The 17257-nt window shown below is 43.2% G+C and overlaps 1 protein-coding gene across 1 annotated transcript in view; it reads right to left on the bottom strand.

The window, feature by feature from the left end:
* Positions 1–4129: 4129 nt before the first annotated feature.
* Positions 4130–17257, bottom strand: part of C1QTNF2 (C1q and TNF related 2) — a 58250-nt gene continuing 45122 nt past the window's right edge. Inside the window, exons 2-3 of the mRNA XM_069199381.1 lie at positions 8630–8887; positions 4130–7619 (exon numbers count right to left, since the gene is read on the bottom strand). Of these exons, the coding sequence (XP_069055482.1) occupies positions 7003–7619; positions 8630–8879 (867 nt within the window). The 5' untranslated portion in view covers positions 8880–8887 and the 3' untranslated portion in view covers positions 4130–7002. The remainder of the gene's footprint in view (positions 7620–8629; positions 8888–17257) is intronic.

Below are 17257 nucleotides of genomic sequence, written 5' to 3'. Positions count from 1 at the left end.
ACTCCAGTCCACCACACTCCAATCCACCGCACCCTATCACTTCAGTTCAATCCACCCACCCCAATCCAGTCAAATCCACCGACTTGAATCCACCCAAAACCAAACTGATCCACCTCACCTCATTTCAATCCACCCCACTCGAATCCACCCCATCCAGTCCACCCAATCCACCCCACTCCACCTAAGCCAGCCCACTCTACCCCATTCCAATCCACCCTACTCTACTCCAGTCCAAACCAGCAGACTATCTCAATCCACTGCAACCCATTCCACCTCATTCCACTCTACACCACTCCGACACTGCACTCTACGACACTCTCTACCACTGATTCACTGAACTCTACTCCCTTCTACTCAATAATATTCTGTTCCACTAACTCCACTCTGTGACACTCTACTCCAACAATTCCACTCTAAAACACTACTCCCCCACTTCACTGTGACCCTCCACACCACTAACTTTAGCCATGCTGCATAGCAGCTACACTGGTGTAAAGAATGGCAAAAACACATTGCCAAGCTTATAGCTCAAAATCAAAAATCAGCAATGGAAGCCCATTGCAATAGCAGAACACTCATTAATTGACTGTTAATAAAGACATATCATGGCCAATCGCATTTAATACAATTTATAAAGTTTCATGTCTTGAAAGAGGGAACAGCAAAACAGAAAAACCTCTTTCCCCTGGGTTTTTCATTTAGGGTAAGTGATAGTGAGTGCAGCGTTTGTAGCCTTCATGGGGGAGAGAGGGGGTCATCTTTCCTTAAGCAACTAAAACAGTTTTCCAGTCCAGATAATGTACTAAATCACTCACCACCCTTTGTTTTGTTGGAAGGGAGACTTTATGCTGTGTAAAGTCAATATATATTGTGAAATACAGTTTGCACTTGTAGATCTATTGTATGTAGGCCAAACTTTTAAAATGCCAATAATGTTCCTGCTAGAACTTTATAGTCAGTAACAGACTAGTTAGATGTTGTGTTTTTGCGACTTAAAAAGTCCATAGTAACATTGGAGGTCCAGTATTGCCGTGACAACATTAAGTCTTAAAACTTTGTGCAAAAATATGTGCCACTGTAAAAATATATTTTATGACCCTTTATTGAGCTTTCATGTGTGTGTCATAAATCAATTGCTATAAACATAATGTGTAACCATCTATAAGGACAACGGAGCTCTGCACATTTATACTAAGATATTGGAATAATAATAGGAATAACATTTAGAATAGTAACCTAGGAAAATACTTCCTAGTGCAATTCCTGTTTTTAGCAGAGGTTAGCACCTCTAACCTCTCTCAAGGTCTCAATGGCAGATAATCTCACTTCGAGGGAGCCTTTACAAATAAATATCTCATGCCACAGAGAGAATAGTTGGTACAATGCAGGGAGAATTTTGAGTGCAGGATTCGTGTAAGTGAAGCCACACTTACAAATAGGACTGATCATCCCTGGTCCACTACTCAACAGAATTCTACTCCTGTTACAAGTTTCAAAACATGTTGGACCCTGTATAGGGTTCATCAGCCTTTCCTTACACTTCCTTCTAAACATTTTTAGTTTTTGTTTTGGCAGCGTGACAGATGTGGTTATTAATTGAGGGGATAGGTAACCACCTTAGGTAATAATGACAATCCATGTCATAGTGAACCTGCAAAGTCACTAAATTAACCTTAGCTCAAACCCCCTGGCAGCTGTGGCACACGGCAGACAGGCTTAACTTTGAAGCAATTAGTAAAGTATTTTTACAGTACTAAAATGATAATAGTCAACATGCAAAACAATAAAAAGCCCAAACAAATTTAGAAGCATATAGTGCAATTTAATTAAAATGACAACAATCCAATAAGAGGAACTGGAGATATGAATTCATTCTTAAGCAGTTCAGTGGAAATACTGTTAAGAAGCACATGCCAATGATAGTCAGTGGTCGCTGTAGAACAGAACATAGGCACAATTTGCTTCTGACTGCGATTGAATACAGGTTGGATACACTAACCAGGTTTGTCCTGTTAAAAGATATTACCTTCTAACTATAGTCCTTTAAGGGCCCAATCAACCACAGGAGTGCACTTACAAAATAAAAAAACAGAACTTCAGGGACAACACTCGGAGACTCACAGGGTGGCAGGCAGAGGCTAGCAATAGGTTCAAGATCAGATCCAGTTGCCACCGGTAATCTGGGCAGTTGCAAGAAAAGGTCTCTTGTAGCTTGTGTCAGTTTGCTTTAACAGGAGGTCAGCCTTATGACCTAATGGAATGAATCCACTTCTTTGTCCTGTGTACAAGTGGGAGAGCAGGTCCAGTTGTCTATGCTCTTCACAGGTCTTGGACAGCAGGTTCAGTCCTTTTCTGATCTGCCGCAGGTCCAGGAGTGTTCTGAAGTGGGTACCTGGAGATTCCACATTTATGCCTGGCGCAAGCTTGTGGGTGCGAATGACCCCTGGGGATGTCCTAACCAATGGGGTAAGGTTCCTGGTTGCTACTCACTTCATGCATTTTCAAGATGGCTGAAGCCTTCAATCACATTAAATGTGCTCTGAGGGCTGGGGTATACATGGGGATTGTACTAGGTAATCCAAGTGTCCTCTCATGTCTAATAATAAAATTCTGTTTTAGGCAGTCCATGTACCACCCAATGAATCCAGAGACAGACTGGTAGGTCAGAATCTGAGCTTTCAGTAACCTTACTGTGGAAACACACAAATTGTTTTGGCCTTCCGTTTTCCTCCTTTGAAATGTGCCCCAAATGCCAAATGAAAAACCCCCAGCTGACCTGTCAGACAGGTTCTGCCACCTTAGCAGGATATTACACTGTGATGTCAACAAGCGGCCCACTGTGATGGAAGCAGTCTGGTTGGGGGAACAATAGAAGGATGCAAGCCTGTGTTTTAGATGCATCTGCTTGTGACAGAGTAGACCTCTTTGAAGTTAATCATGTCTTTGGGCCCAGTTCACAGGACACCCTGTCAAGGGCACAACAATACCTTTGACTGTAAGGACATGTTTAACACTAAATGTTTGCATTTCCTACTTTTAAATACTATGCACTCTGTCATATGAACATTTAATGCCTACTTTGGGGCGAGATTATTACTTAAAAGGAGGGTTTAGGCCTATCAAAAAGGCTTATTTTGGCAGGTTGAATTTGCAGTTTAAACCTACACAACTGGTGGCAGGCCTGCAGTCATGCATATATTGCTTCTGTAATGGGTGATAGATTGAGCACTGCAGCCCATTTGTGACATTTAACTTAGGACATTCAACAGGCCCTGGGTACACATGTTGGTACCATAGACTAGAGACTTATAAGTAAGTTAACTATGTCAACCAAGGGTATGCCAATTTCATCATGTTGAAAGGGGAAGCACAGGCATGTTACCTCTGGTTAGCAGAGGTAAAGTACACAGAGTTCTACAGCCAGCAGAAATAGTCAAGGCAAAAAAAACTGGGGTGGTACCGTGCACAAGAGTGTCATTTCTATCATGATAGCAAAGGTTTTTTTACCACTCCTCTGTCCGGATCATCTTTTTGGGTGGCTTCTTGGAAGTCAGCTCAGTCAAGAGTGAAACAATGGCTGCAAATGAGAATGCTAAAGTAGAAGCTAAACACAGACGAAATTTTTCACAGTGTCTGTCACTAGATCAAAACGATGTTCAGTAGACATGGCCATCCAAATCTTGGCCCTCTGTTGAGCACACAGACCAATGGTCATGTATACCAGTACAATTGTGATTCTAGGCAGATATGTGTTAAGGAGATAAACAGTGGTCAAAATATTGAGAAAGTGGAAGTAAAAAGAAAATGCAATGCTTACAAGTGAGTGGGTACATTAGGTGTTTGGGTGGGGGTGAACTGAATGAGATAAGAGGAGATGAGAGGACGTACAGAGGACAGTGAAAAAGTCCACGGGTGAATAGGAAAGAGATGAGGTGCCAGGTCTGCAGACAGATGATTTTAGAAAGATATGAAGAGAAAAAAAGGCAGTGGGATGTGGTGCAAAGGGAAGACAAACCTGATAGCCCTTGTTTGTTTTAGGTGTATATCAGTTGTGTTCTATATCTGCATGCAATAAGCACAGAGAAACAAATAAACACCACTAATATGACACACTACGTGAAGCACAGAGTTTTAGTTTATATGTTTAGACCACACCTTTAATAATACAGGCCACCCCATTTAGAGACACCCTAGATTTTCCATTCCACTTAAATCTCTGCACATAGGGACCAGAAGAACTGTTCAAAGGTGTCAGCTTACTGGAAAGCATAAACTGCATGCTTGTCACTCATACTTCTTCATCCATCACTCACTAAGCTCAGTGCCCGATAACATGATAACTGCACCCTGGTAGTCATCACGCACAACGTGGAAACACTTTACATACAGGATCAAAACAAAGACAACACACTTCCAACCACACATCTTACACAGTATGGCATGCTACCCATGTAGGCAAGAGTTTCAGCGCCTCACGTAGGGATGGTAAGTGCTATATAAATGTTACAAATGTCACAATACAATTCTATTGCAAAACCTGCTATATCTGTGCAGTACCTGTTAATGAAGGTGTATAAATCCTTCATTAATCTTATCTTCCTTCTGAGCTTTTCTTTTCCTACACTTTTCTCTTCCACCACCTCTTGATGATCGTTTCAGCCATTCTGGATTTCTTTTTACATCTCCCCTCTGCCTTTGTTTATCTTTTTGCTCCACTCCCCCTTCTTTTTATTTAACTTCATTTAATTTACTTATTCCTTCCACTCGTCCATTGTCCATTCTTTTCACAGTCTCGAAGGCTTCCTTTCCTCATTTATTATGGTCTGCTTGGACAGCTTTCCCCAAACAATTATGTGAGAATCACCAGGAGCAGGGCTTTGGCTATCCCTACACGTTAGGAATCAAGAGTATATGTTGTGATTGGACAGAAGATGTGTGCTTCCACAAAAGTGCTTGACTTCCATTTGCTGTGATCATTTGTTTAATTTATCCTGCTGCCCCAGCTTGAAATTTCAGGGGCACACACATGACATTATGAAGCTATTAAAGTATCTTAGATAACTAAATAATGTATTGTTTTATCTCTGGCAGTAGCACTGATGGGAGGAGGGCAGACATTACCCTACCTGGATTAGTAGGTCTGGCTTCACGTGAAACTGGCATCTGACCTTTTAACCTACACCAATTTTATTCTACAGTTCTTTGCTCCACACAAACACATATCCACTTCTATGCTATTGAATTTTAATGCTTCACATTACCATACAACATTGCTTTAAAGTCAGAATAGTGGCATTGGCAATGTTTGTTTTACATTCTATTTCCACTTTTCTCACCTCTTAACAAGCCTCCTCTTCTTAGCAATAAAACGCAGTACTGGTTAATTCTGTGGTTATTTACGAGCCTTGGGTGCTGATAGTGCTCATTGAACGGCAGACAATCGCAAGTGAAACCTTTCTGGGGCTCAATGAGAGAAGCCTGAGGCTTCTGGTATTTTTAGCAGGCCTGCTACCAATGGGGGTTAGCAGGCTGCCAGCTAATGGGTTTCTGTCTTGCGCCCCTGGGGCACATCAGAGCAAAAAAATAAAAACTTGACCCTGCTCAGTTACCCTCTCGCCCAAACTTCTTTCTCGTTTCAGGACTTTTGGTGTGTTTCGTTGCTGGAGTGTGTGTTTCTAGCATGACCTGTGGTGTCTCTCTGTGAGATTTCATTAAGGACTTACCAGACAATAACGGACATGCACCTAAAACAAGCCAAACCCGCTGTCAATGATTGTTAACAGTATCAGATAAATGAACATTGGCTATACTGTGAATAATTAGCATTTTTAAAAGTTTCAATTTTAGAAATATGAGTAAATTAAACATTAGAAGGCCTGTGGAAGGGGTGATTGTCCTAAGAGTGTCTCAAGGACACCCGTTCTTCCAGTCCATCACTTTTTTATGTTGTCTCTTGGTTGGACACCTTTGCCACTTTTCTCCCCACATCCCTGAAATCCTCCATTTGCACATCACATACCTTATCTCTTTCCTCTTCAGCACCCTCTTTTCACTCTCTCCTGTATGTACTTCCTTGCATCTCCTACACATACAATGTACCTACTCACTTGTAAGTACTGCATTTTCTTTTACTTCTGTCCTGTCAATATTTCAATGGTGGTGCGGAGAGGCCAAGGATTTTATAAGCAGATATTCTGAATGTGTTAATGGCCCACGAACGGATACTGTGAGAAACTCACACCGACTTCAGCATCATATTCAGAGATTTCAATTATGGCCCACTATAAACACCCACCCGCAACATGAACTCACACAGACACATACAGGCGACTCAGCTCCAAAAGGCATTGTACAAGATTATTGTGCTGCACGGAAAAGCCACAAACACAACATTTGTTGAAAAAGCGAACACTCCTTAAAGAATGCAAGATTAAGAAAAAGTTTCAAGTGTAAACAGGAAATACGACCTGGACTACTTTAAGAGTTTACACAGTCATTGTTCACCCATCAGTAGTTTCTGCTTGTTAAGTTAAAACATAATTTAAGGGCCCAATAAGGATTGGTTTCAATCTCCGTTTTTAATTACAGCCGGGTCTGTGACCTAGGGGGACCCGGCCTACTTAAATCCCTTTGGTGACCAAAGGGGTACCAACTGATTTCCACTATTAAAAATATCAGATTAACAAGGCGGCAGTCATTTGTACTGCTATTATGTTAATTGTTTGTGAGAATGGTGAAGTGATCAAATGGGCACTTCAGGCCAAATTATCACGGGAATTGGTGAGGGAAAAGAACCACATCCTAATTGCTGCACAACACTCTTGCATGACATGCAGTCTTCTGTGGGTGTTGACTTGCTAGGAATGATAATATATGAGCAATACAATCTTGTGTATTCCATTATGTTCAAGATGTATTTTCATTTTTAAGGAGAATATACAAATGCATGGATCATGCACAGCATACTTACTCCACTGTTAAAATTGTTTTTTGTACCATGACCTATTCAGTCTCCTCCGGCTCTTCTTGGTCAGGATATATAAGAAAGCCAGTGAAAAGGCTGTCTGTCCAGTAAGGGTCGTAGAACAGTCCATTCTGTTCAGAATAGAAGATCTGGAGCCAAACTTCATCTCTTCTCTTTAACTGAAGGATGGTGGAGCCAGAAGCAACATCGTGGTTGCCAGTGTTTGCGTCAAATGTCTTAATGCGGTACTGACCGTTGTGCACCAGCCCAATCGCTAAGTGCTTGTTTGCCAATGTGATATCGTATGTAAAGTAATAAATTCCAGGAATACTACATACGTACTTGCCACTAGAGGCATTGTAGTGTCCACCCTCATTCATGAGTACTTTGTCAAATTTTATGGGTAAGCGTTCTTTCGGGTAGCTCTTGGTGACAGCAACAGAGAAGGCAGACTTTGCTTTCTTTATACCACACTTGCACGGCCCTGGCATTCCAGTCTCTCCTGGTTTCCCCTGAGGACCTTTCTTCCCTGGTGCCCCGTCTTTTCCTGGGTCTCCGCGCATCCCTTTTGGTCCTCGTGGACCTGCTCTGCCAATGGCACCAACTTTTCCCTTTGCCCCAGGTTTTCCAGGGTTGCCTGTTCTGCCAGGAGTACCTGCAATAGAATAACGAAATGTTGTTTCAGATCAGTACTCATCCCTACAGGAACATCTGTACCTCTAACAGGCTGGATTACAGGTAACTGCAGTTTTGTGGCTTGGCCACCGAAAGGAAACGGAAGTGAAGCCGTTCATTACGGCAGAAGGTAAGGATTTAAATGTTGTGCTGATACTCATACTGTTACTCTTCACAGCTGTTTTTTCACGAAGAAAATTATAGTGCGTCTTATGTCTTATTGTGAGTTGCCAGACATACAGCTATTGCGGGCTTTTCTGCTGCCACTATATGGCTGTGATGAATTAAGTGCAGAGTTTATATTTGACTCTATTACAACAATGTATACTGTGTGACAAAAAAGAACTGTCTCGCTATGGTTAGAAATGCCCTCTAAACATGGAGCCAACCTGTGAACTTCCAAGTTTCGCCCTCTAACGTAATCCTCATAGGTCTTTTTTCTAGCCACGAAGACAAGGCTCTTCAATGCGTACCAGGTCAATCTGATGCAAATGCCCCTAGGAAGGCCCACTGTGCACGGCAGATACACACAGTGATACATGAAGACACGAGTCAAGTCAAAGCTGGACACATGGGGAGAAGACAGGAGTGGAGCATGATGTGGAGCAAGACAACGTGGGGCAATGACAGGGAAGAGGCGGAGCAGAACAGAAACAGAAAGTGATACTTGACCAAACAATGACAGGAAACAGTGTGCATCAGGAAATGGAAACTTGACAAGTAAAACAATAAATGGGAGGCAGAGGTAAAGCAATTAGAACATAACAGTGTGACAGGATGGTGATGAAGAGCAGTACGGTACACTTAAATTGATTGAGACAAGCCTTGTATCGGGCAAAATCTGGATGTGTTGTAAAAGGGATTTCAATAGGGGTCTCTTGCTTAGAACTGCTGCATGACCCGTTTACATGAGTTGGAAAAGCTGGTGTCCACCTGACATGACACTCAATCAGGAAACCAGATAGCATGTCACATTCTACACGTCCTTACCATCTTCTCCTGGTTCTCCTTTCTCCCCATCTTTTCCATCAGGTCCATCTTTTCCTGGGAATCCTACTCTCCCCACTGTTCCTGGAGATCCTGGTGCCCCTGGCAAGCCTGGGGGGCCCTGAGGCCCTAACATGCTGCAGAGTAGCTGTGGTGATTCCCTCTGCAATGCTTCCTCTTTTTCAAGGGTCACTCCAACAAGACTGTTAGCAGCAAAGAGAAAAATACAAGGGAGAAACAGCAGAGGAAGCATGACGGAGCCTGTCCAAACAGAAAATAAAAAATAAGTTATGGAAAAAGACCTAATCATTGGGATGCAGCAGATAAAGATTGGAAATCGAGCACATCAGAAATGCCAGTATGATTTGGCAAGAACTATGTTTCCTGGCCACATGGCACTGTTCTCTCTTTCCCAAAAAGCCAAAATAAATTGCCAGTTCTGCTAAGGGAAGGAACTGTGACGTACACTACACAGATCTTCAAAGTTACGAGAGCACCTGGGTTATTTTGCACACATTCTTTCAGTCACAATTATTTCCTGTCTCAGTGTCGTTGAAGAAATAAAGTTATGAATCACAGTTCCACTATTCTTAGTAGATAATTCCTTATTTAGGCAAATTCTTTAGTCCAGCAAACCAGTTACATATCTTGTTATAACATCCCAGCATCAACACTTATTGTGAAAATGCCATGTCGCACGATTTCATAAAATAAATATTGTTCTGTGTTCTATGACAGAGGCTCACAGAAATGTTTACATATACACGACCAGTGTGTGAGTTATCCACAATGTTTAATTTTCACTAAGTCGTATCATCCACGATACTTCAATGTTCGACTGTTTAACTGAGACAAATATATTTTACAAAGTCTAAGATTCCGCTTTCAAACTATTGTTCAACCATTATTACAGATGGAAGCTTACAGAAACCTATGTGTTTTCTCTATGTTTACAGATCACCCAAATGAACAAGAAGCCATTACCTACTTTCTAGTTAAATTGTATGAGCATGGTGTGGGGTTTTCCAGTGGAAAATACTATTTGGCTTGTGTTCCTGTTCCTTTTTTCTGCTGTGGGTAGGAACACCTTAAGGTACACATGGCAATCAACCACAAGAAATCACATAGTATGTTAATTTTCAAAAGTATTGTAACTGGGAAGGTTATAGCCAGACATCCAGCTCAGTCAGTCATGTTGTTGAGAGTCTGATAGGTAATTAAGTATTAAGTATAAGTATTTTTAATGTAGGGCAATAGGTGTATGAACCCTTGCTATCTCATGATACATCTGCATAATCCTTGACAGAGGAGACACAGCAGCCCCCATTTCTGGACCTCTCTGAAGTATTTGACATGGTCTCACACCCCATCCTCATGAGGCCCATGCATGAGATTGGGCATTCAATGGCCTGCTCTCTGCTGAATCTGCTCCTTAACAGATAGAATACAGCTGGCACCTTACTCCTAGGAAGTCTGCAAATTAATCTGCAGAATGCCTCATGGTTCATTGCTCAGCCCCACCCTCTACAGCACACACATGATCCTTCTGGCCAACATAATCTGTGCACACATCAACATTCTCTCTTATGCCGATGAGAGATACTTTGCCTCTCGAACAACAACCCCAAAACAAGATAAAAGTTCACCACCTACCTGACAAAAGTTGCTAACTGAATGAAAGCCAACTATCTCAAGCTCAATGCTGACAAGACAGAAGTAATGATGTTCAGCAAGAACACCTCACCATGGAACTCCAGCTGGTGGCCAGCTGTAATCAGACCCATGCCCAGAACCCATGCCAGGAACCTAAGAATAATCGACAACAAACTGAATATGACTGCTCAAGTCATTGCCATCACTGCATCCTGCTTCCACACCCTGAAGATGCTGAGAAAAAGTTTCAAAAGAGTCCCAAGCAACATTAGAAAAAGCTGCCACTCTCACCATAGTCACCAAAATGTTGGACTATGGAAAGACCCTCTATGCACGGATCACCAAGTAACTCCCTAGAAGACTGCAAACCATTCAGAACTTGAAAGTCAGACTCATCCTCAACTGCTCACACAGAACACACATCACACCGCCCCACAGGGAGCTCCATTGGTTCCTGATACACAAACGTGCTAAATTCAAACTTCTCATAAACACATCCAAAGCACTACACAACTCAGGGCTCACCTACCTGAACAGTCGCATCTCCTTCCACCAACCACCCAGACAACTCCGCATTATAGTACTTTTACTTGTGCTAATCCCATACATATGCAGAACCAATTCAGGAGGACAGGAATACCTTAACATCACTCCTAAAGCATGGAACGACCTCCTGCTCCACATCAAAACCTCCTCCTTTTTCCTGAATTCCACAAGAGCTGAAGACCTAGATTTTCAATTAACCAACCGACAACAGGTAAGATTAGGCACACACACCTGCTCAGCACCAGAGTACCCTTGCAGGTGATATAACAGGGGTAGTGTGCAAGTGCTTCTAAGAAATGTATTTTGGACCTTCCCATGTGTCCTCGATTCACCCTGATGGTAATTAGAATGGGGTCTAAGCCCAGAATAGGAGGTTAACAGTCCACATCAAACAGAAAAAGAAAGTTTAATTAATTGCACTGATAGAGGGATACTTGAAATAAAAACATTCAGTCACCTCTAGATTCCCAAACCACACTTGATAAGACAGCACTTCCAGCGTTACTCTATCAATTTTACAAATAAATGTTTGTGAGCATATAATGAAGGATGTGCCATTTTCACATATCTGCCCTACTTAGAAGCGGAGAAATGCAAATATCTGCTCTGCTGCTCCATAAAACCTTTTCAACCTTCTGAGAGTTTCAGAGACTTTACCGTCCTCAGTATAAAATTGGTTACATTCACACAAGTCAATAATTTGCAGGTTGGGATGCTTCTCTGTATGCAGTTCTTATGTCAACAGCATAGATCTGCATCACCCAACGCAGGTCAATGCAACACCTCATAACTGTACAATGACTTTAACAATGGCACAGACCAATAGGTCCTGGAACCTACATGTAACATACTTCCATCAGTATAAATTAAATACAACCTGGAAACCCACCAAACACACAACATGGCTCCAACCCATATAGTTGGCAATGGAATTTCTTCAAAAACAATGTATATTCTATCACCAGTCTGCATAACAACCATCCAGAAGACATTAACATACACTTACTAAAGCCACTTGCACATATAATTACATAAAGACCACAGAATGAATGAATGCATGGATATACAGCAAAACATAATATTCACCTGAAGTAAAGTAATAGACAACCACACACCTAAGCACAACATGCTTAGGTGTATGTCCTTCGGCACACACATCGCTGGACTTCATGTTCCAAAGAGATCCAATATAGGATCTAGAGTGCCTTTACCCAATGCAGTTCATCTATAAATAACACACAGGCCTCTTCCAACCTCACCGTCCACTTTTCATTATGACTCACATCTAAAGAATAGAAAGCACAACTAAACTGAATAGCAAAACACTACTTTGACTTTGGTCTACTAGGGCCACAGAACCGTGAGCAATTACAGTTAAAGTGCTTTATGGCCACAAAATTGTGATATGGTTTTTGAATATCAGGGCTCATTCGCTCTAGTACAACTCTCCTTGCTGAACTGTTTTATTGCACCCCATCCCTCCTTGAGAGCACAAGCAAAAGCCAAGACTGTACTTAGTGAGGGGATGTAGAACTACACATTGCCTTTTGCTCTGCTGGGCCATGCTGTGTCACCTGGGTGAGTGCTAGAGTGGATCTCACCCCTCTGAGGATGAGGCTTGTTGATCCGACACAGACAACAGGTTCTACTTTAGGGGTCTAGCAGTGGCATAACAAAACTTGAGGGGGGCCGCCTGCAAAGTACATGGAGGGGGTCTCCTCCTGACCCAGTCAGGAGCTCCTATGCCAGGGACTTCTGCCTGTGCACAATGCCGGCTTTGCTGAGGGGGACTCCTGGAGCTTGCCCCCCCCACACACCACCTGGCACTGCGGGGGCTAATGTTACGCCACTGGGGTCTACTTCAACTGAAATTTGTGAAATTTGCAAATAGAGCCTTGCGATAGTGGCCATGGGAAGTCAAGAGATGAGGAAAGATGTAACAACCTTCTGCTTTCTTTTGAACTACCCTATCCATCTTGGGGGGAACGCATCGCCTCTAACCTCAATGTGAGACTAAGGACCTCAGTGTCACTCACAACTGATGTAGTTCAGAGGGGTGCCTGATAAGCCACCTGTTACCTGGGGTAAATCCAGGTTTCAAGTTGACTCTGTTTAGGCGGCAGAAACCTACACAAATATCGGGCACTAAGCTGAATGGTAATCTATACTAAATCACAGCCATTTATAAAAAATCTACAGAATAAAAACGCAATATTAAAATGAATAGTTGACAACAATGCAGATACCTTGGTATTTTGAGAAGCAGCAACAAAATAGGACTTCCTCTGTGTATTGACTATAACTATAGGGAAATGTCAGCATGGCAAGCACTGTTGGTGTTCGTTGGATTCTATGTGTGAATAGCATTATAGTCTTGAATTCAATAAGCCGACCTTCCACTCTTGTCCTACACGTTCCATATAGTTATAGAGAGATGTGATGCCATGCTTGATAGTATAATCTACTTGTAGCTCGAACTGTGGAGATTAGGTCTGTGAAAAGAAAGGGTGGGGAAAACGTTCAAATGTATAGGTTTTATAGAAACACTTCAAAAGTTTAACTCTGTAGGGACAGACATCTGATGCTATCAGATCTCAAATCAGACTATACGATAGAGATTATAAATGAAGCCCAACCTATTTTTAAAAACTGCGTGTTTGCAAATTTGTTCTATCTACCAAAGCAAAACCAAGATGGGGAACAGATTATTAATTATGTCTAGTAATAGTTCTTATGAAGAAAAAAACATGTGACGAGCTATCAAAAGGAAAGCTGGAATGTGCAACCCTGTTTTTAAAAACAGTGCCTGCTTGTGTTCATTCTTAACCATACGATCTTCATTCAGGACACCCTTTCGATATCTGTGGTAATGCAGCAAATTTAAAAAAAAATAAGTATAAACATTTCTTTGATATTTACGAACCATCGAAGTACTAATAGGGACGTCACAACTAGTATGTAGAAATTGTGCTCCTGCCTGTCAATTTGCGACCTGGCCAATGTACTACTAAGCTGGGTTGCAAAATGTCCTGCCTAATGAAAATTAATCAGGCAAGTCACTACTAGTGACCCACTGTGAATGGTTATGAACAAAGAGGTGGTGGCCTGCAAGGGACAGCAGACCACCGTCTTTGCAGTCACCTCAACTGAAAGCGTTTTTTAAAGCATAACAAATTCCTTAATGGAAAAGGTACTCCCTTTAAAAAGGGCTCTTATTTGGTCACCTGGACTACCGCATCCTCCTCCTCTTCCCAAGACCACCTTCTGAAATTCCTAGAGAGGAAGCTGTGCAAGCGGAAAAGCTACCCTTTGCAAATAAGTTACTACCTCGTAGTCAAGGATTTTACCTTCTGTCAAGGCGCCTCATTTATATCTTGGCGGACGTCCTGCCATTCCACCATGAGGACAGAGTGAATATCTTTGTGCTCATGATGGAGGGACCTCCTGTCAAGTTTATAAGGGACCGCCAAGCAGGCATCCATCACAACAGTTCCTGCAAATGCATTTTCCTGTTAGGTGCAGGGCTGCGTCAGCATGACGCAACAGTGCATCAAACAGTACTCTTTTTTTATTTTCAAAAAGAAAATCCCGAAATGTAATTTTCTTTCTTAAAATAAAAAAACGTAATGCTCCCTTGCTATTGGAGTCACCCTCACCACCAGCATTTGCCAGGGGATGACGAACACCACTAAAAAAAATTGCTGAATTTCCGCCGAACCTGATTGGGCAGATGGGAATGTAGCCATTTTACCAAAGGCCCTTATTGTCTGTCGGTCCGTCGGAGAGGTTTGGCTATGTAGTAGTCATCCCCATAGCCAAACTGAAGGTCTGACCACATTTAAATTGGGTGGGCGGATCTTCATGTTTGCGGTATACATCTCTGTCGCAACAAACACCCAATCTATAAATGAGGCTTAGTCTTTGAAGTTCCAATCCATCACAGGGGTTTCTCTTCGAAAGCCCACCAGGACTTCAGGGAAGGCACTTAGATACTCACAGGGTGTCGGGCAGAGGCCAACAGAAGTGTATTGTGTAGGTAATACTGGACAGCGTGGTACTTCCAGGAAAACACCTCTTTTGCTTCTTGTATCTCAGTAGCTTAAATAGGAGGTCAGTGTTATGTCCCTTGGAGCCTACATCTTTGCCCTGGGTACAAAAGAGAGCAGGCCCAGTACTTCAGGGCTCCTCTCAGGTCACAGACAGCAGATCCAGTACTCTTCTGATCTTCTGCAGGTCCTGGAGTGTTCTGAAATTGGTGCCTAGAGGTGCCACATCTATGCCTGGAACCAGTGAGTGGGTGTGAATGTCTCCTGGCCATGCCCTAACCAATGCCCCTACCAATGGCGTAACAATTCCCTACTTTCTAGATGGCAGACGTCTTCGACCACCTTAAATTTGGGCTTTGAGGTTTGGGTGAGTGTGTGTGGAGAGTGTGCTATGGCAATCCTAGTGTCCTCCCACATTTAACACTAAACTTCAGTTTGAAGCGGTCGCTGTACCTAAAATAAACCAATGGACAGAATTCTGGTAGGACCAAAGCAAGATTGTAAATCAACCAGACAGTTGACACACATGAATTGGTGTGGCATCATTTTTCCTTCCTTTCAAGGGCACCCCAAGTGTTTTATGCAAAGCCCAGAGACAGAAGCCTGGTAGAACAAAAGCAAGATTCTCCAGCAAACTGAGAGTGCATACACAGGAATTATCTTAGCATCCTATTCCCTTCCTTTCCTTCCTTTCAAGTGCACCCCAAGTGTTATGCGTTAAGCACAATTTGATACTGTGATATCAGTAAGGATGCTCACTGCCTCCATCTGTCTGCTAAGCTCAAAGGAGTCATCCCTGCCCAATCAGGATGACAATATCAGTCACAGTGACTTATTGTGTAGCTCCTAGAAGGAATGTCAAACCTATTCAAAGGCTACTCACTAGCTAGGAGCTAGCAGAACATTCTGCTATTTAGCAGTCTAACAGTTCAGGCAGGTAAAGGATATCTGTCTATTATTTATTGAAAAATCAACTAATACAATATTATGATACGTGCTTCGGTTTTCTACATAGGACAGCTGGGCGTGCCACAGTGAAAAACAGTTTTTGGGTGCCAGTCACTATAAGGACATATTAACATTAACTTTCCGCATCTCCCACTTTTAACTATCATGGACCCTCGCTTGGAGCATACAATCATACAATTTCTGCAGGGGGTGAGTTATTAACATATCAAGGGGAGGTATTCAACTGTCAAAATAGTTTTTAACAGGTTGAATAACTATTTTTACCCTGCTACGATCAGACTATACTGGTAGGCCTGAAGCCATGTTTTACATTTGTGCTGTAGTGATTGGCACAATAGGTACTGCTGTCCACTAGTGACATTTAGCTTACATGCCTGCCATGGGTACACTTTGTCCATATACTAGGGACTTGATAAGTTAAATATGCCAATTAGGAGTATGGCAATTTCATCACATTAAAAGGAGGAACACATGCACTTTACCACTGGTTAACAGAGGTAAGTGCACAGAGTTCTAGAATCAGCAAAAATATAGGGTCGAGGAAGAGGGAAAAGTCCAGGGTGACCACACAGAAAAGGCCTATTTTCCTACAATGGCAGATGGGGAGAGTCGCAAAAGACCACCACACACTGTATACCAGGGGATATTCTTATTTTCCCACCATCATTATTTGCCACCATAATTACGGAGGCGCGCCAGAGGCAAGCCCGTCTGCGCCCGTCCGCGCCTGGCCCGCGCCCAGCGCCAAAACCCCTGGTCCCCAGCTCTCCCAAGCCCCGCTGACCCGCTACGACCCCACCACCCTCCACACCCTCAACCCAGGACGCTCCAACACCTGCTTCCAAGCTCACCCCAAACGCACCCATGGACCCTTCGCCTGCAACTCATGCAAACGCACCTTCCACCACGCAACAACCACGACCACAAGCCCACGCGCCATCAACCACCTCAAGTGCATCCTAGTCAACACTCGCTCCGTCCACAAACACGCCATTGAACTCTGGGACCTCCTGGACTCCATAGCACCGGACGTCGCCTTCATCACGGAGACCTGGATGAACGCCTCCTCGGCCCCTGACATCGCCACTGCCATCCCCGAAGGCTACAAGATCTCCAGAAAAGACCGCACCAACCAGGTAGGAGGAGGTATCGCCATCGTCTTCAAAGACTCCATCAGCGTCACCACCTCCACCGAAGACACCCCTCTCGCCGCTGAACACCTGCATTTTCAGATTCGCACCGATCCGAGGACCACCCTCAGAGGATCCCTCGTCTACCGTCCTCCCGGCCCACGCGCCCCTTTCAGCGACGCCATCGCCGACTTCATCTCCCCGCACGCCCTCGCCTCGCCGGACTACATCCTCCTAGGTGACCTCAACTTCCATCTGGAACAAAACAACGACCCCAACACCACCAC

Source organism: Pleurodeles waltl, chromosome 7, assembly GCF_031143425.1.
Source record: "Pleurodeles waltl isolate 20211129_DDA chromosome 7, aPleWal1.hap1.20221129, whole genome shotgun sequence".
In the NCBI taxonomy this organism is placed as follows: domain Eukaryota; kingdom Metazoa; phylum Chordata; class Amphibia; order Caudata; family Salamandridae; genus Pleurodeles; species Pleurodeles waltl.
The sequence above is the reverse complement of the archived record's forward strand: the minus strand, read 5'-3'. Positions and strand labels throughout refer to the sequence as shown.